The sequence below is a fragment of the Perissodus microlepis genome, chromosome 13 (genome assembly GCF_051167445.1).
Source record: "Perissodus microlepis isolate ML-2025 ecotype Zambia chromosome 13, ASM5116744v1, whole genome shotgun sequence".
Lineage (NCBI taxonomy): Eukaryota > Metazoa > Chordata > Actinopteri > Cichliformes > Cichlidae > Perissodus > Perissodus microlepis.
The window spans coordinates 29,918,162-29,945,334 of NC_140473.1; the positions used below are offsets into that span (position 1 = coordinate 29,918,162).

At 43.6% G+C, this 27,173-nt stretch overlaps 1 protein-coding gene and 1 long non-coding RNA gene across 5 annotated transcripts; one reads left to right on the forward strand and one right to left on the reverse strand.

Moving 5' to 3' along the window:
• The first annotated feature begins 10,674 nt into the window (after positions 1-10,674).
• Positions 10,675-13,772, forward strand: LOC146375348 (uncharacterized). Of its 2 annotated transcripts, XR_014801892.1 has the most exons (3): positions 10,675-10,960; positions 11,687-11,844; positions 12,278-13,772. It is a non-coding gene; the product is annotated as an uncharacterized LOC146375348 (long non-coding RNA). The 2 variants fall into 2 exon arrangements; XR_014801891.1 differs by lacking the exon at positions 10,675-10,960 and having other exon boundaries at positions 10,984-11,844.
• Positions 13,773-22,415: 8,643 nt separating this feature from the next.
• Positions 22,416-26,242, reverse strand: LOC146375349 (uncharacterized). 3 transcript variants are annotated; one of them, XM_084949194.1, is made up of 3 exons: positions 26,031-26,242; positions 25,440-25,932; positions 22,416-24,951 (listed from the first exon to the last, which is right to left on the reverse strand). In XM_084949194.1, the coding sequence occupies exon 3, from the start codon at positions 24,467-24,469 to the stop codon at positions 22,979-22,981; it is 1,491 nt and encodes a 496-aa protein (XP_084805320.1). In that variant the 5' UTR covers positions 24,470-24,951; positions 25,440-25,932; positions 26,031-26,242; the 3' UTR covers positions 22,416-22,978. The 3 variants fall into 3 exon arrangements, with proteins under 3 accessions (XP_084805320.1, XP_084805321.1, XP_084805319.1); XM_084949195.1 differs by having other exon boundaries at positions 22,416-24,568; positions 24,821-24,951; positions 25,440-26,242; XM_084949193.1 differs by having other exon boundaries at positions 22,416-24,946; positions 25,440-26,242.
• Positions 26,243-27,173: the final 931 nt, after the last annotated feature.

Here is a 27,173-nt window from a genome sequence, read left to right on the forward strand (position 1 = left end):
TATTTTATTTGAAATTAAACTCATGATACAACTGAGGCAATCTGGAAGGCAAAATAAAAGTCAACAACGGGGTTGAATCAGCCTTTCAAGACAAACGAATCTCAGTAGATGTGTCAAGAACAGGTGTACATGAAAAAAAAAAAGGTTTACATGAAAAAATATTAACAAACTGTCTGTGTTTCAGGCGCTCGGTGCTGTACAGCGCCTCCTGTGGACGAACGTCATAGAGCCTGCCCGAAACTAGGAGAAAAATTGAAACGGGAGTGGCAGCCACAGAGGGAAATGATGACCTATCCGCCATACCATTTAGGGACATGCGCAATAGGGGGGGGTGCATTTTTAAAGCGGCCCCCCTCCCCCCCGGGGCTGTATTTTTGATTACAATATCAACAAACTGTCCGTGTTTCAGGCGCTCGCTGCTGTACAGCGCCTCTGGTGGCTGTGAATACATGATAAAAATATCACCGTAGGATGCGTGCATTGAAAGAATCAGCCTTTCGTGACAAACGATCTCAGCAATCTCCTTTGTAACACTCTGTGACCAGCTGCAGCTGGCCGATTTTCACTACATCCTCTCCCACCAGTTTGTCGTAGGCCTCGGTGATGGCGTCGAAGATTTTCCTCGCCAATTTCAGCTCATGCAACAGCGTCTCTGCCACGGTGCCGACCTTAACGTCGTCCGCTTCCATGTTGCGGGCGATCAGGAGACGTTGAATGGAAGGAATGAAACGAGGCGTGAGGAGTCTTTTCCTGATGCTGTAATAATGTTCAGCGTAAAAGTCATCGTCCAAGACTCGCAGACACTCGTGTTGTCTCTGGCTGGGGTGATTGGTCTTGCACCCGTTGCACACTTCGGTGCGGTACTCGTTGATCACTAGGTCGAGTAGGTGATACACCGCAGTTTTCACGGTATCGACGAGTAAAGAAGACGCCCAACCGTCCAGCTCGGCGTCTTGCCGCTTGCCCGCCGCCGCCGCATCACACTCTGCGTCGGACAGTATCTCCCCCTCTTCCGAGGAACTGTCAGTTGTGCCGTCCGAGGAACGGTCCTCCTTGTCGCGACTTAGGGGTGCAGAGTCCATCTTTTTCTATTTTTTTTGTTGTTTTATAGCGACTTCATAGAACAGCTACAGCATAGGCAAACATTCAGTGAGTAAGTAAGTAAGTAAGTACATAGACTGCATTGGAACTAGAAATCCTAGAAAACAAGTGAAATGAAACTCAGCCTTCATAGTTTAACAAGGAGAAACGGGGTGGTTTTAGCTAAGCGAACATTGACAGTGTACAATTTAACTGAGAATATCCAAGGGCTCCACCGAGCCCCATGAGAACATAAGATGTAAAGTACGTCCTGCGCCAAATAATCCCAAGGAAGGGAGGCCGAAGAATTTACACCGCTCCTTCAATTCGATCCTCTCCTCTTCTTCCCTTTTTCTTTGTTCTTCCTCCTTTCTCCCCTTCAGCCTTTCTCCTTCGAGTTTCTTCTGGGCGCCTTATACATCTCGTCGGTGTAGTGGTTTCCTCCACTGAAATCCACCATTTCATCTATTTCATCCAGAAGACAGCCCCGGAGTGTCGATCACAGCGATATTTCTTCCATCTTCGCCCTCTGCCTCTTTTCTGAGACAGCCGTCGGTGACAGACTCGGGCGAAACGTCTTCTTTGAAAGCGTTCACATCCCCCAGGATGGTGTTTCCGGATGCACTCTTTCCCGATCCTGTTTTACCGACCAGAAGGAGTCTCAGTTCTTCACGGGTCGCAGAGCCTGCGGGGTTGGGGAAATGATGGTAACATTTGAATCATTCTAGAAAAAAAAAACCATAAAACACTACGTTACACTAGGCTATTCTTTTGTTATCTTTGTATTGATGTTGACAGCAAGCAGTTTGTCCACATAAAGCGAGTACCACAAGCAGCACACAACCCTGAGATTGCACTTTACCTTTGTATTGATGTTGACAGAGAGCAGTTTGCCCACATAACGCCAGTAGCACAAGCAGCACACATCCCTGGATCCGGCCTTTGGTCGCCAACATTTTCAGTAAGCTAAGAAAAGAAGAAAGAAAAAAGAGGTGAAATTAAGGCACGTTCAAGGAAAGTATTTCAGATCAGATTAGCAAGTTAAACCACACTGAAAATACACGTTGAATAAACCATGGCCCCAAACTGGTTGGTTGTCCCATGTGTTTCCCCCGTAGCTGCTCCGGGCGCACACACAATGAGCCCTGGTTTCACGACGCAGGCGTAGCAACAACCTCCTTCTACTCCTCACTGCCTCCTGTGTGTGTGTGTGTGCGTGGGAGGTACTGGGATCCTCACAGACGGTGGTGTTCGCAAAACCCGCCCTCCCCAAAGCTAAGGGCTCGCCAGCGGGGCCCGTGAGAGTGAGGGTCCGAGGTCCAAATGGAGGGCTGTGTTCGCGTAACCCGCCCTCCACAGACTCGCAAGGAGCATAAACGGAGGGCCGTGTTCACGTAATAGGCAAGCCAAACAGCTTCTCTTTCACTAGCGAGGAGCATGAGAGCGATGAAGAGGGAGCAAGGAGGACGAGGAGGCACGGAGAGCCCTAGGTCCAACTGGAGGGCGGTGTTCGCGTCATAGGAAGGCCAAACAGCTTCTCTTTCACTAGCGAGGCGCATGACAACGGTAGAGAAGGAGGACGAGGAGCAACGGAGATCCCGAGGTCCTCACCGAAGGGGGTGTTCGCGAAACCGGCCCTCTGCAGACATAAGCGTACGCTAGCGAGGAGCATAAACGGAGGGCGGTGTTCGCGTAATGGGCAGGCCAAACAGCTGCGCTTTCACTAGCGAGGCCCTTGAGAACGATGTAGAGGGAGCAAGGAGTACGAGGAGCAACGCAGAGCCCGAGGTCCAACTGGAGGGCGGTGTTCGCGTACTAGGCAGGCCAAACAGCTGCGCTTTCACTAGCGAGGCCCTTGAGAACGATGTAGAGGGAGCAAGGAGTACGAGGAGCAACGCAGAGCCCGAGGTCCAACTGGAGGGCGGTGTTCGCGTACTAGGCAGGCCAAACAGCTGCGCTTTCACTAGCGAGGCACTTGAGAATGATGGAGAGAGAGCAAGGAGGACACGGAGGCACGGAAAGCCCGAGGTCCTCACCGACGGGGGTGTTCGCGAAACCGGCCCTCCGGAGACCTAAGCGTACGCTAGCGAGGAGCATGAGAACGATGTAGAGGGAGCAAGGATGAGGAGGAGGCAAGGAGTTTCTGAAGTCCAAACGGAGGGCGGTGTTTGCGTAATAGGCAGGCCAAGCAGCTGCTCTTTCACTAGCGAGACACTTGAGAGCAATGTAGAGGGGGCAAGGAAGATGGGGAGCAACGGAGATCCCAAGGTCTTCACCGAAGGGGGTGTTCGCAAAACTCACCCTCTGCAAACCTAAGCGTACTCTAGCGAGGAGCGTGACAAGGATGTAGAGGGAGCAAGGAGGACGAGGAGGCACGGAGAGCCTGAGGTCCAACTGGAGGGCGGTGTTCGCGTAATAGGCAGGCCAAGCAGCTGCTCTTTCACTAGCGAGGCGCAGGAGAACGATGGAGAAGGAGCAAGGAAGACGAGGAGCAACGGAGAGCCCGAGGTCCTCACTTAGGCCCATTTACGCGTAACCCAAGGCCCATCCGGCAAAGCGCTCACCTGCGAGGAGCAGGAGAACGGAGCAGAAGGAGGTCGCAGGACGGGGAGGCAGGGAGAGTCCGAAGTCCTCACTTAGGCCGGTTTACGCGAACACTGCCGAGAAGGAGACATTGATGATGATGATGATGATGTGAAGTTGAGAGTTGTTTCCTCCGGCAGTTCGGGGTCCCTCCAGACCCCAGTGTTTGCCATCGTAACTTACGAATGTGCATTGGGGTTGCGAAATACCCCATCGTGGGTACACTTTGACCCCATAGTAATCGTGGAGTAGAGAGCATCCCCGGTCCTCGCGAAGGCCGGTTTACGCGTAACCCGAGGCCCATAAGGCTAAGCACTCACCTGCGAGGAGCAGGAGAAAGGAACAGAAGGAGGTAGGAGGACTAGAAGAAAGGGGGAGTCCGAGGTCCTCACGGAGGCCTGTTTTCGCGTAACCTTTGGCCTGTATATTTCAGTGTAGTGATGTGCAGTTCTTACCAGTATGTCGTTCGAACGTCAACACGAGTCGAGATTTCCGAGGAAACAGCTCACGTTGACGTTAGCTCTGATACTCCCTAACTTAAGTTATCCAAGTTAACTTAAGTCAAGTCAGATAATTATTTTGTAATGAAAACGTAAACACTCGCCGGGAGTTACCTCAGCGTCAGCTGTTTAATTCACAGCAGCGTGTGCAGTAACCATGGTAACAACAGACACTGAGTGGAGGATCGATGCAGGTCAGATTTTGGGAAATATCCCTCATATCTCTGAAACTAAAAAACGGTCGTTCATCAGCTGTGCTGATAGTTTTCCAGCAGGACAGCTGAGAGAAGAAAAACTCAAACTGTTGGAGCAGGTTTGATCGTTCAGGTTTAAAATCAGCTGGAAGCTCCACGTTTTCACAGCAAGCGGCTCTGTTCAGGAGAAATATGTTTTATATGTGCACCGTGTGAAGCCTGCTGTACTAAAATCACTGAATGAAGAGCAAACAGTGCGTCGCATAGTCGCGAGAACATGCGTGTATTTATTAAATGTATAAATGTTATGATACTTGATTCTAATCTGCTGCTGAGTCTCTGACGCTGATGGAAACGCAACAAACAGAACACAGAGCAAGAACACCTGTTCAACAAATCACATTCATTCCACTTTGTGACAAACTGAAGCGCTCACCACTCATCATCGGATTTTTTCCTTCAGTTTAACCTCCTAAGACCCAAACTCTTTCATGGCAGCATTTTTAAATTCTCTTTGCTATTTGGGCTGTTTGGGACCTGATGAATATAAAAACAAAGAATTTACAGATTTTTTTTTTTTACCTGATTTTATCTCTGACAAAAATAAGATCAACATATGAGGACATTTGTTTTAAATTTCAATAGAACATTTGCAGTATATTGTCCTTATAAGTGGTTATCAGGCCCTTGTAGAGTAAAATTTTGTATTTTGGTCTAGACATCCCAAAATGTGATGTCCACATATGTGGACGGCAGGTCCTAGGAGGTTAAGTGCCCGTGTGAAGAAATATTTAGGTCTAAAAACTAAGGTCAGTAATGTGTTAGGAAATTACGTTCTATAAATCATTAATACTGCTCTTTGTAAAATGTGTAATTCTTTAACTATTGACAAAAAGTCACAGCATCACTTCAAGGAAATATCACAGTTCTTCATAATTTTCTGAACCAAAATACAAAATGATTGTGTATGAAATGTGTATGAAACGTCTCATATATTTTAACAAAGGGACCTAGGAACTAGAGTACATGTTTTTTTTAATGTTTTGCATGATTTGATTTCTGCTTTGTATCACTTTTTTCTACTGCTGGTGAGAACATGTTGTCTGAAGTAGTTAAGTTTCAAAGTAGGGTAGGTTTGAAGAGATTTGAAGATTTTGCCATTCATTTGAATGGGAAGAGAAATTTTAAAAAGTTTAAAAGTTACAACAAAGAAAAGCAATAGCAGCGTAGTCCTGAATGTAAACTGTCAATGTAAAATCAGCCCTCTTACCAGTTTGCTTCTTGTCCAGGTGTATCGAGTTGCAGTGTGATTTTCCTTCTGTCTTTAATGAGTAATGGTACTTTAAGTGCTTGATGATTTGGTGGACTGACTGTGCTGCATGTAGCTATGAGACTGAAGCAATGTTGTGCATGTTTCTCTGCTTGTCTGCATTGCCACAAATTGTTCTATTTGGTGATGTATCATAGAACTGTACTATATAGTGTATGTAAGTTTCTGTGTTTGCTAGTAACTACCATCAACCTAAGGTCTCAGCTAATTTATCTTTGCAGAGATGTTCATTTGATTGTGGAAAAAACATGGAAATGCAGCCAAAATGGACCATACAATGGCCTCAGTGAACACATCAGCACATAAGTAGAGATGAGGAAACTCAATCACATTAGATATTAATATTACTATGAGTAAATTATATATATTATATATTCTGTTACATGGTTTAAAGAATACAATGTGATAATCAGACATGAGAACGCTGTTTCCAGTTATACAAATTTATTTTATTTCACTATTAAAGAAACCAATTATGTGAATAAAAGCTCACCACAAGAACATCTCCCAACCCAGTCTTACAAAGTTGCAGTTACAATAAAAACTGGGTATGGAACATGAACTGTTGGTGAGCTAAAAAACAATCCTGGTGCTGATGCTTGTCATTGAACGTTTTGGACAGAGCTCTTGATTGAAATGCCTACCGTTGTGTGTAGGCATTTCAGTCCAGATGTTATGGAGTTCAGTTCAGCTAAGATGTATTTCTAAAGCACCGGATCGCAAAAATAGCCGCTTCTCGGCTGTTTATATTGTAAGGTAAAGACCATACAATATAAGAGAGAAAACCCCCCAACAATCAGATGATCCCCTGTGAGCAAACCCTTGATGACAGTGTCTGTGAAGGTTATCAGTCATCAAGGCCATAGTAGTCTAAGGAGCTTGGAAAGAAAAGCGCCTGGACTTCTTTAAGTTAAAGAAGTCCAGGCGCTTTTCTCCAAGCTCCTTAGACTTGGTGACGGTGGGAAAGAAAAACTCCCTTTTAACAGGAAGAAACTTTCGGCAGAACCAGGCTCAGTGAGGGGCGGCCATCTGCCTCGACCGGTTGGGGAGGGGCACAGCTGTTATAACCCCTGACGCAGCATAGCTTCTAATTCTGAAAGATACGTAAATACCTTAAACCTGCACTCTATGCAGGACACCAAGTGATGACACGACTTGCAGTACTATAGGAGTCTATGCAGAAACAGTTTTCTCTCTTGAATCTCTGTAATTTTTTTGCTACTGAGTGTCTGGGTGCAGTCACTCATTTTGGGCCAATTAAATCAAATGAATTGAACCTGCGTTAACCAGGTTTAATAGGGAGGGCCAAAGTCGTAGTTGTGCTAAATTTCCTCGAATTCTCCTCGGAGATTTTCGAGTAGCTTCCTTTGTTCTTGAAAGTTCTTTTCCATTTGTCTCATCGCTTCCCGTCCATTCCACATCTTTTTGGTAAGGTCACTAACCTTATTTTCTAAGGCCTTATTTTGTTGTTTGAGTATGTCAACTTGGACATCGTAGTTGTTTATCAGATTGTTATGTTCTTCCTGTGAAACTTTGGGAGTCTGAGCTTGGGTTTGCAACGCCATGTCTTCTGTTTTCAAGGCTTCCTGTACATCACACAGATTTTTCTTGACCTCTTCAAGCTCTCTTTTCAGTGCCTCAAATTCATGGCACAACAACTCCTTTTCTCTGTTGGTCACGTTAAAATCATGTTCGGAGTCTTTCTCAGTGGCTTTGAAGATCCGTGATTCTCCTTTCACACCCTCATCGTGTGGTTTCAGTTCTTTTTGAGAATCACCACTCCTTTTGGAAAGCTCCTGGAGGTCCTGTTCAAGAAGTTCGTTATGCCTCAATACGTCAATTTCACGTGCAACGCACTGGAGTTCCAGGGTCTGTCTGAGCTGTTCACTGTCCGTTGTTTTGTTTTCCTCATTCATGATCCTTTTTCTTTCTTCACTCTCTTGTAACTCTTTAAAGGCTGTGTTTGCCTGATGGAGTTTATCTTTAACAGCCTGTATTTCCTGTTGCATGTCATGTTTTTCCTTTTCAAAGTCCCTTTTCAGCTCACACATGCGTTTTATCGTCACATCATTTTCCTTTCTTAAAGACTGGTTGTCCTTTTCCATGTCTCCCACTTTTATAACCAAGCCTGTCCTGGTGCTTTGCAACTCTCTGATTTCTGCCTCCATTTCCTGCATCACCTCTTTCTGTTGCTGGATCTCTTTGGTTTTGGAGCTGTTTAAATCCTTTAGAATTTGGTTCCAATATTCCAGGTCTTGAATTTTGAAGTGAATTTTTTCATTCTCTAGTTGCAGGTCTCTTTTCCTCTTGTTTTTAGAGAACCCACTTCGTTTGAAGAGAACTTCAATGTTTTTTTGGAGAATTTTGTTCTCATTTATGAGCTCTCTTTTTTGCTCCTTAAGGTCGGCGTTCTCGACTTTAAGGTCACGTATGGTAGAGTTTTGTTCTTTGAGAGTTTTATTCTCATTTTTCAGCTCTTTGATTTGCTGGTTAAGTTTTTCGTTCTCGGCTCTCAGGTTGCACACAACAGGATTTGACAGACTCATATTTCAAATTGAAGTTGATGTTAAATCTCTGTACTAACTAAAAGATTTTTTAAAAATACGGTCAACTGTGTCAGAAACTGAAGTTTCGAGTAGTTTAACTGCCTAGTGAATTCTTCCACTATCTTTGAAAGACTGACAAGAATGAGAACCTTTCCCCTCTTTAAGGGTTTTAGTGTGCTGATGTCATAAAGAAGATCAGAGATCAAAGGGATTCTGGTGGAATGTCACTGTGTCTGGTCTGGGCAGTTCTGAATTGAATAATAACAAAATGCAGATTGATGGTAATTGTAACTGATAATGGTTACATGAATTATAAACACCCAATAAATATTATTTAGAAATCCAAACTGTGGTGGAGGTGTGGTCCCTGGCTCAGCCGCAGGGGAGGAGTGATGCAGTGAGCTCAAGGGGGCGGTGCCAGGGAGGCTGCAGGGACAGGTGGTGATGATCTTCCTAACGAGGTTTTCCTTTTTATATAGTCAAGCCGGAGACCAGAGTGAGCAGGAGCATGTGCACAAGACCAACCGGAGAGTTGGTGAACAGGTTGGCAAACCATGAAAGCCATATGTGTGGTGCTTAAACAAACACTCGTCCAGAGTGATCAACATAACAGTGTGTCGGGTTGACTTTTATACAAACAAACCAAAAAAAACCAAAAACATGTCATTGTGAAGCTTTGGCAAATACTAGATTGGTCAACTGATGTGCCGTAAGCATCTGTCAGGCTCTCTGACAGTTAGTTAGTGTTGCCTACAGTTAAAATATGTAATTGTGGTGAAGAGTTAGTATGATTTTACATAAATGGAATCCACATTTAGGAGCCCTTCAGTAAATCCAGGCCAAGCTAAGAAGATGAGCAACGGGAGAAAGACCAAGGACAGAACACATGGAGATGACTGACCAGCGAGCTTTTAATGCTTAAACCTCGTCAAAGTAACTTTTTGTTGTGACTAAATTGTAAAGAGGGATGTGTGTGTATAGAAAGGTGGCTGTTAGAGTAGCAGATGTTTAATTTTGTCTAAATTCACTATTAATTCAACACGTTCTCACTCCCAACTCGTCAAACGTGTGACGCATGGTCAGGCTCCCTCTGCTTCGCTTATGGACGCGCAGGGTACCCCCCTCGCGTCGGGAATTGACGTGAAGGCTCCTCCGATTGAAGAGATTGCTGCGGAAGTGCCTGTTGTCGGTATATTTAGACATTTTCCAAATCACATTGTAGTGACGTATACGGAACACAATAAATTATATAATGTAAACAACTACCTGAAAAACAGGTAGAACGATACTTTTCTATCGTTTATTGCATTTATGGAGGGAGTGATGTATGCTGGGTAATGGCACAGCTAGCTACTGGGTGACTTTATTCACCCGCTTCGGCTGTTATCAGTCCATACAATGGGCGTTATTAGCACAAATCAGTCCCATAGATATGGGCCATCTCCTGCTAGATTGTTCAGAAGGTTGTTCTCATCCATCCAGATGGAGGATCACTAACAGGAGCGTGGGAAGACTCCAGAATCCACTCTGGCTGGAATCCGGTGGATATGCAGTGTGTACAGGTAAGACCATTTAAACGGACAGCATTTATAGAATGACTATTAAAAGTCAGCGAGTGTCAGTAATGTTAATGTGGTTATCTTAGTAATACACCGAGTGCTAATATAACAGCTTTAAGATGCGTTTGTAGATATTATTACGCGTTTTACCGTCTTTGTGGTGCTAGCTTAAAGTTACGGTGTAAACGTTAGCTTATATTGGAGGAAAGCTGTTACTGGTTAAACGATGTTAGCACAGAAATATTAGCTTCTGTCATGACTGATGAAGGTACTAGTTAATAAAGTTTCCAGTAAAGTGTTTAATCGCAGCCACAGACTGACAGCAAATATCTCGATTAGCTTCAGTGCATCTGTAATAAATATGTGCAAGTTTCAGTGCTTCGTTTAAACTGTATGATACTTATACTGACCCAGGGTCAGTGTAAAATACAATCCTAGCTGTGTGAACAAAGCCTGGCTCCTTTAATCTGCATGACAAACCTCAGGATGCAGGTTATTATTACTCTTTCCTGCTGGCACACCTGTCACACCTGAGAGTCAGCTAGAAACGTACAGTGACGTGGACATCATGCAAAGACTGCCAGACTCTGTAATACTGCAAATGATCAGTGACTCAGGTTAACACTAAAGTTTAAACGGTACCTCTGTGTCTCTGTGTGCTGAACATCTAGGATTGAGTCAGGCTGCATTGACTGTGGGACTTTAATGTGTTAAAAGCAGGTTGAAGACGGCTCAGAAACATTTGAATATTAAAATTTAGCATTGTGGCTGCTGGTGGCTTGTAAAGCCTCTACTCAGCTGTATTTTTGTTACTAATTTATGTTTGTTGTTGTTTAACACAGATTTCAGAAGAGCAAATATGCATAATAGTTTAACTAGATTTCATTTGTCAGTGTGGGACTGCTGAGTCACCTGAAGAACTCATTTCATTCATTCTCCACATGATGTTCATTTACAGAAATGTTTCACAGGAACTGATTTCTCCCAAAGGTTGAACTAGTGTGTTTCCATAGATTACCTCTGTATGAATGTACTTCTTAAATGAAGGCAAGTGTTTGTCCTTTTTTGTTCCTCAGGTACAGTACGTGATATCAAGGGCAGGCGGTCAACACTGGGGGTAGACAAGAAGCAGACGTACTTCCAAGAGGGAGCTGCAGTGAGGTCAGAGGTCAGAATCTGAAACAGCTCAGGTTTATATTTTAGAGGTTATAAAAAATCTAAATGTATTTATAAAGAAACCTTTAAATAATAGTCATAATTATGATTATTATAAGAAATATCAAACATTTAAGTGGATTTTCTGTTACACATATTGTGTTAGCCCTGCAATAAACTGGCAGCCTGTCTTTGTCCTGTATCAGCTGGGATAGGCTTCATCCTCCCGCAACCCTGAATTGGATACATTGTATTCCAATTATGTAATCTGATCATTTACAAACTCAAGGTATCTAATCAAAATGTAAGTAATAATTATAAAATGGGAAAGCAGAAATAAGTGTGACATGAATGTAAATGTGTGAGCTGACATAGAGGACAGCTACATGCAGTCAGAAAAACCTTTGTTGTCAAGTTTGCAGGTATATCAGCACGAGACATTCTTACATAGAAGAGACTGTTAAAGTCTCTAACTCAGTGAAGCATTATTGGTCCCGTCTGTTTGGATAAATATAGTAAGTTGATGTATGTCCATTTATTGACACATTTTCTTAAGTGCTTATCCAGTTCAGGATCACAGTGGAGCTGCAGCTGGATATGTTCACTAAATAAACCTTACAAAAGTTAACAATAAACCTGCATCCATGTACGTTGTTGTCCACAGGATGAGAAAATCAAACTGGAAGACTGTGGAACATGTTAATAAATGTTTGTGTGTTTATGCCTGTGTCTTTCACAGGAGGCGCTGGAAGGTTTCCCTAATAGTTCCTGGTGAATCAAAGCAGAACCATAAAGGTTGCTGGACTGCATGATGGCCTTACCCCTGAGCAGTCATCCTGTTAAAGGAGGAACCACTTAGAAGCTGTTTTCAAAGTAGCTGAGCAGATTTCATCTCAAGTAAGCAATTAACTGTTTGTTCGTTTGTTCTGCCACTTAAAGAGCATTTAAGGACGTCTTTTGAGTGTCCAGTTGAATTAATTCTACTGGCTCTCATGGTCATTTGTTATTATAGACATATTTTTCATGTTCATCCAGCTATTTAGTAAATTCTATCTATTTAGTAATATCCGTCAGCTATAAAATGTAATATAAATATAAAAATATCTAAATATCTCCTGTCCTTTATGTTTTAATGATGTAAGACCAGACGTCTGTTATCGTGTTACATTAGCATTCCTCACATATCAATGAGATGCTGCACAGTACAATCCTACTGACACAGCAGAGGGATAACGACGGCTATTCAACATTGTTACACAACACATTCGAGCTGCATGACGCAGACAAAGTGACTAAATCATCTTTTTGTGGTTTATTGTCTTCAAACCAGCAGACAAAGCTGATGGCAGAAGATGTCAGAGAAGAACTTCAGGCCGTGGACTGAAAAGGTATTTTTTTCTTGTTATCAAAAGACATTTGGAGTGGCAGCTTCTACAACTGGTTGTGCTAAAGTAAAGCTTACAGTCTAAGAAATCACAGTGTTGATATTCAGCACAAAGAGAAAAGCTCACTTGTTTGAATTCATTTACAATCATAGTTTTATAAATTCTGACTGTAAACAGCTTTTACAGCTTTGATATTGTTTGACACTCGATATCAGGTGATAGGGTTTAATTTAAAGGTTTCTGTGTCCCAATGAGCCATTTACACTGATCAGTGTCAGTTTAACTGTAACACATTCATTATTTAGATTCAACAAAGAAATAACTGAATGTAAAAAATGGCAGCCCTCAGGCCAGGTTTATAGAGATATATGCATGCATTATGAAATTTATGTATCCCAGATCATTGTTATTCATCTAGTCATGGCAGACCTACCTCTTCCTCCCAAGTTAACTGCAACCCAAAAGAACTAGTGAGGCTATTTACACACTCACAACCAGTGTGGGGTAAAAAGAGCCACCAAAAAGCTGTCAGCCACAGATGTGCTAGAAGAGTTAGAAACTCTACTTATGGAGAAACTTTCTAAGTCTAACAGAGGACAGGTACTCCTGCCCAAATAACATGATATAACCCCACATACAGCCCAGCCATAAAATGAACCAAGTCATTTAGTTAAAGACAGCATGGGACCAAATGCATGTAACCAGCCTGCATCAACCTGACATTTCTTCCTCCTGAATTAAATGAATGAATGGATGAAAGTTAAATGACTACAAACCTAAAGCCACTAGTTCCCACACTGGAGCTCCCTGACACTGTGTGTTAACCGTATTTAGCTTGTATCAACAGTTGTAACAGGCTAAGCCACCTGAGACACTGCATTGAATGATTGTTCCTGTCTTAATGATTTCAGCTGACTGGTTTCAGCTCAGATGTTCTGCTTTTTCCTTTCAGTAGATCAAAGCAGCTCGTGCTCCTTCTGCTTCCAATTTAGAAGAAGAAGAAGAAGGCGAAGGCTTCAGCGAAGTGGCGTTCATGGTCTCAGTGAACAGTCACGGTCACACACTGCATGTGGTTTTAAAAGCAACATGTCTGTTCACCACAACAATGGAGATGTGTAATATTAGTGCAGCTACGGTTTGTTTTTGAACATCAGTTCTGTTTTCTACTTTGATCACTTAGACCAAAAAAGTGTTGTTTTCAGATTCTTTCTTTTACATCTATAAACCACCTGTTCATTTTTTTATTACAATTAGTTTCACATAAATGTTAGTGTTTCCTTTATGATCTTTTAATGCTTACACTACACTGTACAAGTCTACATTAGAGACATTTCTGTTACCTGTTTCTGTTGACTCAGAGTTGTGAAATGTTCTTTTATTTGATGCACAATATGAAGTTCATAATTTTCTTACAAATAAAACTCTAATGACAAACATGAACAGCTGTGCTTATTTCTGAGACATGAGTTTTGAATGTGTTCATATTTAGACAGTGTGCATCTGTATGCTGAAACTGTTATGGTGAACCTGAGGTGATGGTCAACAGAAGGCAAATATATATCAATATAAAACAATATTGAAGTAATGTCTTTACCCCCTGCAGCGTGTGGACGCTGTGCACGCAGTCACCTTATTCACTGTAGTAAACATGCACCGCTAGCTCACGTGACTGACTGTCTCCATGGTTACATCGTATATTATTAGCTATGTAAACAGCTTCCAAAGATACCGCCATAGCTCTCTGCAGCTGTAACACTTAAACACTTTGCAAATCATTTCACGTGTTTGATAGTTATGAAGACAGAATATGTTTTTAAGGTCATGCTAGGCGGTTGCTATGGTGGTTGCTGTGCACTTGGGTGGACCGCGTCCGATTCCTGTTATTAGCTGTCCGCCGTAGGAAGGCTGCGTTCCATTTACAAGTAGTGACAGTCTGCCGCAACTCGAACTCAAACCCCGCTTTGTTCTTTAATTATAGGCCTTTTATAGCCGTTCATGACACGCACACACACACATAAAGCACTTTGCCTCACCATGAGAATGCAAGTTTACCTAACCTAACCTTAAAGTATCTGATATAGGATAGAAAAATGAAGCAACCAGAGATTTAATGATGAAGACTCTGGGTTCTGTAGTTCACGTTTTACAGTCCTGAATGACTCTTTGCATATGATTTATTGAAGAGGAGTTTAGAATGCACTTTACATTTAGACTGTTGCTGTTTCATTTTTTTACATTGTTGCCGTGTTATGTCATAAATAAGGTTCACCTGCTGGGGGTTTGATGGATCAGCTGGACAATACAGTCAAAGACAGACTTCATTCATCATATGCAAGAATCCTAGTTGGATTTTTGTTGTCACTCATGTTTTTGAACCAAATATTGAAAACAATTCTGACAGACTGGATACCTGGTCAGGGTGTACATTACCTTGTACTCAAGCATCCCAGGACAGAGCCCTGCCCCACCATGAGCCTGGGTGGATACGTGGTTATTAATATAAGGACCAATACTGAATATGAATATTTCATGAAAATTGAATTATAATACAAATTAGTAATAAGGGTTTCTCTGCGCCCTTATCTACCCCATACTCAAAGAGCTGCGGGCAGAGAGGGTGACAGGAGAGGATGGCACTGAAGAGAAGATGCTCGGTTTCTGGAGTTTCCTGGTCCTGTCAGTACAGGGAGTGGATGCATCTGCTGTGTCTTCTCGTGGATGCTCACCTACCTTGACTCGTCCCAGCCTGGTATGGATTTCCCAACACTGCGGACAGTGGCCCACGTCAGAGACGTTTAATATTGATTACATATGTCTGAATTGCTAACCCTAACCCTAGCTCAACAGACCACAATGCCCTGGACTGTCAGTATTATTACACGCTGTGAACATAAGTACCTTTGATCACTGTTGTAGAGACCCACCTTTTAGCACATCCCAGCACACCCACTCACTTCACCAGATGCACCTTGTTTAGTTCTCTCACCTTTGATTGGGTGTGGTGCTTGTCCTTAATTGCACTCACCTGTCACACATTATATAAGGACTGCATTCACTTTAGGCTCACTCTTTCTTCACTCCCACACGGGGCGGCAGCAGAGGTGAGGTTCTGTTCTGTTCTGGTTTTTCTTATTTTATGTATTGTTTAAGGTAATGAGTAACTTCTCTGTTTTCTTTCAGCATTGGCAGTCCATCTGTGTCTTTCTTTCCTTCCTTCTTTGCTTTATTGATTTGAGAATAAAAGGAGAACCCTGTGAATGATTAGATGACTGCTTATTCTTATCCTAATCGGATGAGCCCATGATGCTGATTACTCAACCCTGAGCCTTCCTTTCCTTCATAACATGGTCCTCCGAGCCGGAGCAGTGTTAGCGTCATGGATTCAAAGCAGCCATTGACTGAAGGTTTGAGAAGATCCAGTCGTGATAGTCGACCTCCTGCCCACCTGCAGCAGTATGACGTTCAGTATCATGGAAGTAGAAGAGCTACATGTGAGACAGAGAGTCAAACCGAATGCCAGCATAGTGACAAAGACACACATGGGCTGCAGGATCCTGTCGGAGAGTCAGAAAGTCAACCAGAGACCCGCCCTGCTCCTTTACCTACCAACCAAGATGAGGTCATGAGGGAACTCCTGACGACGATGAGGGAGATCAGGCAATTTATGATTCAATCATCTCCTTCCCATTCTCGTAGCTCCAGATCTTCAATTCGCACTGTCTCATCTGATGGAATCAGATCTTCTGTATGCAGTTTACGAGCCAGTCCTCAAACACATCAACAACATGAGCAGCTCCCAGTGATTGATACAGCAACCTGTCAATCACCCTTCCAGCCCCCACAGATTAGCCGTCAGTCTGGCTTAGTTACAGCTGCCAGCCCTCCTTTACCTAATTCAACAATATTAGATGCTGCAATCCCTTCAACTGGTTTACCTAGACCAGTCCTTGCTACAGAAGATGAGACTCCCTTTGATTTCCTGGCCTTATCACGGCAGGATCCCCACCAGGTCTCATGTGTTCAACCTGCTGTTCCTTTAGCTGAAGACCCTGTTCAACCTCTCATTTGCATATCTGACCACAAGTATTGCCCTCCTCTAGAGCAGCAACCAGCTACATCCAATGCCTCACATGAACAGAAACCTTTGATACCTGTTACTGCTAGCTCGGGTCACTCCTCTAGCACGAGAACACATGTATATAAGCTTGAAGGTCCTTCGTTTCCAGACCTTAGTAGAGAAGACAAAATGCAATACAGGATGTTACGGATGGCCCTTACAAACCTTCTTGATCCTCATGAGACAGAGCACTTCAAATATCATGTCCTTCTTGATCACCTCAAAGTAGACCAAGCTAAACGATTAGCTCTTGCCTTTTCCTACGCTCCTGACCCATACACTCAAGCCATCAAAGCCCTTGATGAGCGTTATGGGCAACCAAGACAGCTGGCATTGAAAGAGCTAAAGAATATACTGGAACTGCCTCCTATCAGAGCAGGTGATGGTCAGAGTCTTGATAATTTTGCTCTTCGTGTACAGGCTTTAGTTGGGTTGCTTAGCACTATGGGAGAACAAGGACGTGCAGAACTAGATTGTGGCTCCCATGTTGATCGCTTGTTAGCGAAGTTGCCTGCAGAGCATTTCAGTCGCTTCAAACGGCACGTTTACAGGGAACAGGGAGAAATAACGTATACCTTGCCTTTGTTCTCATCCTGGTTGCAAATGGAATGCAAGTGTCAACCCAGAAAGGCCAGTCCTGTTTCATCCTTCAACCAGCCACAACCTGCCCGTAAGTACACCTCTCCACTTACAACAATATTACATGGGGCAAATACATCTGATGATCCTGTACAGGCAGCACAACCGATCATAACAACTAAGGCAACATGTGCATATTGCCGCTCACCTGAACACCACATTAGTAAGTGTCCCGAGTTCATTCAGAAGACAAAGGATGAGAAAATAAACTGGATAAAAGCAAACAAACGGTGTTGGCGTTGTGCTAGGACTCATCAGGCCGCAAAGTGTGACCTGAGGAAAGCATGTGCCACCTGTATGGGACGACATCTACAGATCCTATGTGATGTAAATAAGAGATCTACAACTGAATCTAATCCTGTAGTGAAGACACTGTACTTTGATAGACCTAGTGATTGTCCTAGTGTCCTTTTAAAGGTTGTGAAAGTGCTCCTGCGAAATGGCAAAAGAACTCTTGAAACATATGCAGTACTTGATGATGGCTCCCAGCGTACCATTCTTCTACCATCAGCGGCGCAGCATCTCAACCTAACTGGGGAAGCAGAGAGATTATCACTTAGAACTGTCCGTCAAGAAGTTGAAACTATTCAAGGTTCTTCCGTAAGTTTCAAAATCTCACCCATCGCACACCCAGAGAAAACCTACACAATTAATAATGCCTTCACTGCAAGTCACCTAGCACTTTCAGACCACACCTACCCTGTATCATCTCTCCAACGGAGATACAAGCATCTTCAAGGTATCCCATTACCCATTATTAATAAAGCAGCGCCACTCCTGCTCATAGGCTCAGATCATACTCACCTCATCACGCCTACTGCTCCATTGAGACAGGGACCATATGGGTCTCCTGCAGGAGTTAAAACCCAATTAGGATGGACACTTCAAGGTCCGATCACAGATTTTCAGCCCCAGAGCAGTACAGAGCATGTGCAGTGTTTGTTCACATCTCTCAGTTCATCTGCAGACGTACTGCGTTATCATGTTGAGAAGCTATGGCAACTAGACACTTTACCTGAATACAGTGAGAAATCTGTGATCCGATCAAAGCAAGATCAACTGGCACTGGAACTCCTTGAACAGGCCACAAAAAGGGTTGAGATCAATGGTGTTAATCGCTACGCCACTCCTCTTCTTCGGATGGCAAACTTTCCTCCTTTGAATGTCCCTCCAACTGTAGTCATGTCTAGACTCCGCAACACTGAGGCTCGGTTAGCTAAAGATCCTGACAAAGCCATGTCTTACAAGGATCAGATTTTGAAATTGGAGCAAGCAGGCTATGTAGTTAAACTTAGCCCGGAGGAGATGCACAATAGCAAAGAAGCCTGGTATATTCCTCATCATATGACAAGTCACAACAATAAAGATCGCATAGTCTTTGACTGCTCTTTCACATTTCAAGGTCAGTGTCTCAATAAGTACCTATTGCCAGGACCAATCCTTGGGCCAACACTTCTCGGTGTTTTGTTGCGTTTTAGGCAACATTCAGTGGCAATAAGTGGCGACATCAAAGGCATGTTTCACCAAGTCCGTCTTCTGCCTCCTGATAAACCACTCCTCCGATTCCTGTGGCGTGACATGAGCAAAGCAGCTCCCCCTTCAGTGTATGAGTGGCAGGTACTCCCCTTCGGTACGACCTGCAGCCCTTGTTGTGCAATCTATGCACTGCAGAAACATGTGAAGGAATATCAATCTGACAAAGATGTGCAGTCTTCAGTAATGCAGTGTTTCTATGTTGATAACTGCTTGCAGAGTATTCCATCAGCAGAGTTAGCTCGAACACTCCTAGACAAATTAAGAAACCATCTATCAGAAGGAGGCTTCGATCTTCGCCAGTGGGCCAGCAATAATCCTGTTGTGATTAGCCATCTACCATCTGAGGTAAGAATGGCAAGTAATGAACTTTGCCTGACTGAAGACAAGCCATCTGGCCCACATGAACGCACATTAGGATTATTGTGGAATTGTGAGACTGACTTGTTTGCCTATAAATACAGAACTCTAGCCTCACACCCCACCACAATGCGTCGTATCTATGCAGTACTTGCTCGTCTGTATGACCCATTAGGCTACTTACTCCCATTCACAACACGCGCCAAAACCTTGGTGCAAGAGCTATGGAGAAAGGAGAGAGATTGGGATGACCCTTCCCTTCCATACAACCTCTTAGAGGCATGGAAGTCCTGGGAAGAAGAACTTTGTTATCTTCCACAAATTGCCATCCCACGTTGCTATACTTCTAAGGAAATGAATGTTTCTACCACAGTTCGAGACATTCATATCTTCTGTGACGCTTCGGAGCGAGCATATGGTGCTGTCGCATATTTGAGATCAGATGATCTTGAAGGTCATGTGGAACTGAGTTTCTTGTTAGCTCGCTCACGTGTTGCTCCTAAACGGAATTTAACAATACCCAGACTGGAGCTATGCGCAGCCCTACTAGGCGCACGCCTCTGTGAGCTCATACAAACAGAACTCACCTTACCAGTCAGAACTACCACCCTTTGGACTGACTCAACAACTGTACTTCACTGGCTTCAGTCAGATTCCTGCCATTTCAAGGTATTCGTAGGAGCCAGAGTCTCAGAAATTCAAAACCTCACAAACAGTCAAGACTGGAGATACATCAATTCAGCCACAAATCCTGCTGATGATGTTACGAGAGGTAAATCCCTGAAAGAGTTCCTTAGCCCAAACAGGTGGACCGAGGGTCCCTCGTTTCTGCATGAACCTCCGAATAACTGGCCCACAGTTACAGATCTCCATCCTGATGATGATCAGACTGAGTTAAAGAAATCCTACTTTTTTGGTATTGTCAGTATACCCTCCCATACATACACACCCAGCTTCAGAATCTATCAAGAGCTATTGGATTTCACGGCTCGTTCACTCTCCAACCAAAAGGGTAACATTCCTTCTGCAGCTGATTATCTAACAGCAGAACAAGAAATCCTTCGTCAGGCACAACTGGACAGTTTCGGTGAAGATTTAGCCCGTTTACAGTCAGACAAACCCCTCTCATCCGACAGCCGTCTATTGTGTTTGTCACCAGTGTTGTGCAGGAATTCTGGACTTATCCATGTAGGAGGCCGACTACGGCAAAGCCCAGACTTGGAATTGAATGTCATTCACCCAATAGTACTTGATCCTGCTCATCCAGTGACCAAACTGATCATACAAGATTATGATGACAAACTGCATCATGCTGGTTCAGAAAGACTGTTTGCTGAACTACGTCGGAAATTTTGGATTCTCAGAGGAAGGGAAGCCGTACGCAGGCATCAGTATAGCTGCGTTGCATGTCAGAAATGGAGAGCACAGCCCATCATTCCAAAAATGTCAGACTTGCCTGCTGCTCGTCTTAGGTTATTCAAACCACCTTTCTACTCCACAGGAATAGACTGCTTTGGACCATACATGGTCAAGACCGGCCGCAGATCGGAGAAAAGGTGGGGAATAATATTCAAATGTCTCACGACTCAGTGTATACATCTTGACCTCCTAAACAGCATGGATACCGACTCCTTCCTCATGGCCCTCCAACGATTCATTTCTCGACGAGGAACACCCCTGGAAATTATATGTGATCAAGGAACTAACTTCAAAGGAGGAGATAAGGAACTACGGGCTGCTTTTGACAACCTTGCTCCGACTCTACAGCCGGTCCTGATGACTAAAAGAATCCATTTCAAATTCAATCCCCCGCATGCACCCCATTTCGGTGGAGCCTGGGAGAGGGAGATACGTTCTGTGAAGAATGCTCTGAAGAGAACCATTGGTGCACAAATGGTCACTGAAGAGGTCTTAAGAACGGTCCTAATTGAGATTGAAGGCATTCTTAACTCAAAACCCCTAGGCTATGTATCCTCAGACATTGCGGATATTGATCCCATAACCCCAAACCTTCTCATTATGGGCTGACATGATTCGTCACTTCCCTTAGTATCCTATTCTGATTCTGACCTCCTAGGTCGACGACGATGGCGACATGCACAAATATTGGCAGATCACTTCTGGCGGCACTTCATAAAGGACTATCTACCATCCCTCCAAAGAAGACACAAATGGCAGAAGGAGAACCCAGATCTCACACTGAACTCTGTCGTAATGATCATGGATTCACGCCTTCCACGTGCCCTCTGGCCCATAGGCAGAGTGACATGCCTCCTGAAAAGCCCAGATGAACGCATCAGAACCGTGGAAGTCTTAGCACAGGATAAAACCTATATCCGCCCTGTCTCCTGTCTTATCCCCCTGCCCCCGCTTCCTGACGAAGACTGATCCTGATCATATCAACATATTTCTCACTAGAAATATGGGGGCGGCTGTTGTAGAGACCCACCTTTTAGCACATCCCAGCACACCCACTCACTTCACCAGATGCACCTTGTTTAGTTCTCTCACCTTTGATTGGGTGTGGTGCTTGTCCTTAATTGCACTCACCTGTCACACATTATATTAAGGACTGCATTCACTTTAGGCTCACTCCTTCTTCACTCCCACACGGGGCGGCAGCAGAGGTTCTGTTCTGTTCTGGTTTTTCTTATTTTATGTATTGTTTAAGGTAATGAGTAACTTCTCTGTTTTCTTTCAGCATTGGCAGTCCATGTGTGTCTTTCTTTCCTTCCTTCTTTGCTTTATTGATTTGAGAATAAAAGGAGAACCCTGTGAATGATTAGATGACTGCTTATTCTTATCCTAATCGGATGAGCCCATGATGCTGATTACTCAACCCTGAGCCTTCCTTTCCTTCATAACAATCAGTTTATGTTGTAAAAGAGAAGGAATATTGGAAAGAAAGATCAACATTGTGATATTATTTCTTCCAAACTGACCAGAAACATGCTTGTCAGACTCTCACAGCAAAGGATCAGACTCACTGTGCATGACGGCTCAGGCCAATGATGTCTGTTAGATTGTCAGTTGTTTAGTGCTTCTGTACAGTTAGGGTCACCGTCTCTATTTCAGAATAATTAATATGCGGAAAACACTAAAAGTTGATTGTCTTCCAATATTCTAGCATAACTAAAAAACTTTGACTTTGTAAGTACATATTATTAGTCCTAATGCCAATATGATTCTTCATAACTCCTGCTTTGAAATACTGAACTTTAAAATTTACCTGATGAAAGATGATTTACAGTGGCACTCTGTCAGGATCATTCTGATTGTAAGATCACTGTATTAATCTGAATCCTTCTGAAATGTGCTGTGAATGAATGCTGATGCAACTCACTGTGGGAAAGCTGTTAATAAAATGAATCTGTGACACATGCAACACATTCACAGAGGAAGAGGACACAAAGGGAGGACACGCAGAGGCTGTGTTGAAGTCACAAATCCAAATCTTTATTAAAAAACAGGCGGCGGTAACAAACAGGAAGACAAGCAGTCCATCAAACAGTCTACAGGGTCAAACATACAGAGAATTCAAACAGCAGTAAAAAATAACTGGACACTGAAAAACTTAAAGCAATGTGTGACGCAATAAAAGGAAGCAGCGCAGTATATTCACTGAATTAACATAATCTAATTCTACTCTACCGTATGTGCTGAGACACTCATCCTTTTTACCAGAGACCTCGCGCTTCGTTCTCGCCCACGGCCTGAAGTCACTAAGGATCACGAGTGGTGTAAGTGGCGTATCAAACAGCGCCGGGCCGGCCTGACCTCCGTGCTCAGACAGTTTTCCCTTGTCGGCCTGCAAAAAATAAACCAAAAAACATATAGCTGTGATTAAAAACATCATCGACATTAAACCTATGGTATTATTGAACATTGTGATAGCCTTTTGAACTCTTTTCTCGTCGCGAGTATCTGATTGTTGTGATGGCATGGTGTTGTGTGTAAGTTATGTTGTAGCAAAAAGTTCAAAGCCCTTTTTAGATGCTCAGTTTGGTGCCGCTCCCTTTCGCTGGCGCGGCGACTTCCTCCTAGGCTGCTCTTCTTTCTTCGACCTCCCGGGTAGACCACCGGTTGGCCCGTTGCACAGGTGTGAGGGTTTATTCTGCCTCTGAGTTTCACCTGTGTTGGGTGGAGATTGATTTCTCCCCACCAAGTCCTCGTGCGTCCAGTGATACCAGGCGTCGCCTTTCCCTCTCAGTTGAACCGCTGTAGCTGTCCGAGCCGACACCTCGTATGGACCAGTCCAACGGGGTTCCTTCCACTTGCGTTTGATGACCTTCAGCCACACTGCCTTTGCGTCCGGGACCTCTCCTCCTCCTGTGGGCTTTTCACAAGCCACCTGTTTGGTGAAACTGGACACCAGCGCCTTTAACTCGTTCCAATAGTCTGCGTGAGACCTGTTCCCTCTGGTGTCCTGTCCCACCGAGCCCACCGTCCAAGGGGCCGGAAACTGTCTCCCAGTTTGCAGCTCGTACGGTGTGAAGCCCACTTCCGGTTTGACCGCTGGCTTGGGATTGTGTGCGCCACAGATTAAACACATCCTGGCCTTTTCCCTTATCATTTCTTTCAACTCAGGATGCCACCAATGACACAAGTTTCTCTCCATCTGTGCTACCCCCACGTGGGCAAGTCCGTGGGCCTCCTCCACCTTCTGTTTTGCCATTTTGGCTGTCAACACGGGGCGCCCGTCTGGCCCCCTCCACAAGTGTCCATCCTGCCAGGCTCCTTTGTTTTTCCACACCCCCTTTTCCTCTGGGGATGCCTCCTCCTGAGCCTGTTTGACTTCCTCCGTCATGTTAGTGGATACTTCCTCTTCTGCAGTTACCTGTATCATTTGTTTCCGTCCTTTGTAGTCTGCCGCCTCTTTTGCGGCTTCATCTGCTTTCTGGTTTCCTTTTGCCACCATGCTGGTTCCTTGTGAGTGCGCTTTGCATTTTATGATACTCACTTCATCTGGGTCAGCCAAGGCCTTTTCCAGTTCCTCCATTTCACTTTTGTGGCAGATAGGTGCATTGGTTGCTGTTCTGAATCCTGCTCTTTTCCATTGAGCCAGCTCCACATGAGCTGCTCCGAATGCATACGCTGAGTCAGTGTAGATGTTCACTCTCCTATTCTTAGCTAATCTCAAGGCTCGAGCTAGGGCTATCACTTCAGCTCTCTGTGCCGACTGCTGTCCCCCAATTCTTCCTGCTTCTTTGACCTGATACTCCTCTCCTACTCTGCAGACTACCGCATATCCTGCTTTCAGTCCTTCTTCGTCTCTGTGGCAACATCCATCAGTGAACCAGTCCTCAGCTCCAGGTATAGGTTCTGCCTTCAGGTCCTCTCTAATTTTTTCTTCAACCTGTGCTCTTCTGACGCAGTCATGGGGTTCCCCTGCTCCCATTAAATCTGCCATGTTTGCTCCTTCATGTGTGAATGTTAGATTTGGGGCCTCTAAGACTTTGCTCAATCTCTGTTGTGCCCGTGGTGACATACTAAATGCTTGTGAGTTCACGTATGCCACTATGCTGTGTGTAGCTCTACGTCACTTTACCTGGATGATGACTCCTCTCCCCCTCACTCAGAAACACTCCTAATATAACCAAGCAAATAAATAATATTGAAGATTTACTTACATCATTACAAAAACAGCAAAAACATCTCCCTTTGATTCTATTTCTCCATTCCTGCTCAACATCAGGCAACAAATATCTCAATAAATCACAGTAAAATGTAAAGCACATGTTTTCTCTGCTTTGTCTAACCTCTGCAGAGCCTCTGTCAAGAAAAACATAACTGTAAGCATAAAACAAATATACATTTCATAACACGTCACTGGACAAACCTTGGTCAGTTGATTTCCTCTGTGCAGTGCAGACGAACATCAGTCAGCAAGTGACTCTGCTGGTTCTTCTGAGGAAACACCACCGTCTCTCCACACCGTCACCATCTGTGAGCACAAACTGCCGCTCTGCTCTGCCAGCATGTAGGAAATCACATATCACACACAGGGGTGAAGAAACATCAGAGCTCAACTTTGGATACTTTAGATCTTAACAGATCAAAGTAGCTCTTAGTTTCAGCAATCAGTGAGCAGACAAACAATGATACCATACTGATTCTGTATGAATACAATATGGTATTTTCAATACAGGTGTCAAATTAATTTATTAAAACTAATACAGATATATGTATATTTTTTTTGATAAATTAGTTTGCTAAATTATAAGAATATATATATATATTTTTTTTTCATTTAACAATTGCAACTGAAAGAAATTAAATATTGAACAAAAATATATTGTCACATTCTGAGCATGCTCAGCATGCTGACAGACTTGAAGTTGCTACAGATTTTAAGAAGTGATAATTATAGGGAAGAAACTTCTCTTTTTCATCCGTTTAATCAAACATTTGATGCCTCAGCTGTCTCAGTCCTATAGCGTTCTGCAACTACAACTAACCCGAAGCTTGGATTTGGCTGCAGGTGCCCCTGTACATCCTTCTCAGCAGCACACATGTGGGTACCATTTAATCACACTTCTTCCTGAGCTTTGCTTCATCACAAGACCAAAGGTGGCATCCCGTGTCACAGTCTTATCATCATCCAGAAGAAACATTTGAAGAAACATCATGGAGAAGAAACATTTACGCGCCTCCTGGTTTTGTTTTCTGATCCTGCGAAAAGACTGAGGACAACAAAGCCCAGAGAACACGAGATACACAACATCCAACATTCAGACTCAACAGCCTCCATAAATGAAGAGCACCAGGTTGGTTCAGTTATAGTAGATATAAGCATACTTCACATTACTGGGTATGAATAATAATGAGGAGGCAAACTTTGAAGATGCAGAGCATGATGTCCCATCATCAGACTGTAAACAAACATCCACCAGGCTTCTTTGTTGGCAAAATTGATGATTCTCCTATCAGGGATCAGTAGCGTGTATTAACCTGTGGTATAAGCAGCAGTCACTGAAATATTACTCTTTCAGATAAGAAATCTAGCACATAAAAGCCCGGGTGGGAGGGATCTCTGCAAACTGACTTACCTCTGCAAGTGTGAAGCTCAACAAAAATCTGACTCTCCAGTCACACACAAACAAAAACCTCCAGCTGGGAGATAGAAAACGCTGTCTGGGTCTTGCTGGATGTTGCTGGTCAGAGTCCACACATTAGCAGAGTGCTTCTTGGTCCCACTGACCCATGTGGACAGCGACTGTGGAGAACTGTTCTGGAAAACAGAGAAGAGAATTAAAATAACAAAAAGCCAAACAGGATTTCCACAAAGACTCTCTTGGAATCAGCAATCAAAAAAACCACTGGTTCATATTTCAATTAAATATGAACAGGTTCCTCAAATGTAAGCAGTTCAGATCTGATTTAATTTAATTTCCTTCACACAGCACATTCGTCCAGGCTGACAGGTAAACATAGAATTAATCTCAGGTAACATGACTCATAGTAGAGATTCAGTAAGAAAGATTGCAGGCTCAAATATTATTACCACACAATCCAAGGACACACCAACAGCTCAGATTTGTAGAACTATTTAAACAAATGTCTTCTGAATATTCAATTCAGGTTCACAGTGGGAGGGTGGGAGGTGTCGTGGAATTTTTTAAATAAAGTCTGCAACACAGAAAGAGCTGTGATCAAGCTATTTATTACTGCGCCAACACACATCAAACATCACAGTTCAGTCATGTCAGCGCTGCCGCAGAAGTGGTGCTCCTACTCCTTTATGCATTCCAAGGAAGAGGGAGGAAGTTACAAACTGATCCTACCACACTTCACGTGCCTCGCTATGAAACCTAACCGATCAATGGTTAAGCTGTTTTGTGCCCTTGGCCTTATCAGCACCTGTAAAGGGAGTTGTTTTCTCAAACTGCTGACGCTGAAGTAAGTTCATCTAGTTTTAGAAACTTTCACTGAACAGTCTATAACAGTGTCACAACTAAGCATATGCATAAGCACTTAAATACTTTAAATGAGAATAACAGAAAATTTCTATTAAAAAGGCTAGAGCCTGTCCCAGTAGTCATAGGTAGAGCACACCTGGACAGGTCACCAGTCTGTCAGAGGACTAACACAGAGACAGACATCAGAGTAACAAATCTATTTAAAATTAATGTAAGTTTGCTGCAGCTGTATGTATGAACATGTGTTTCTGTGCTCACAGTCCACCTCTCAGG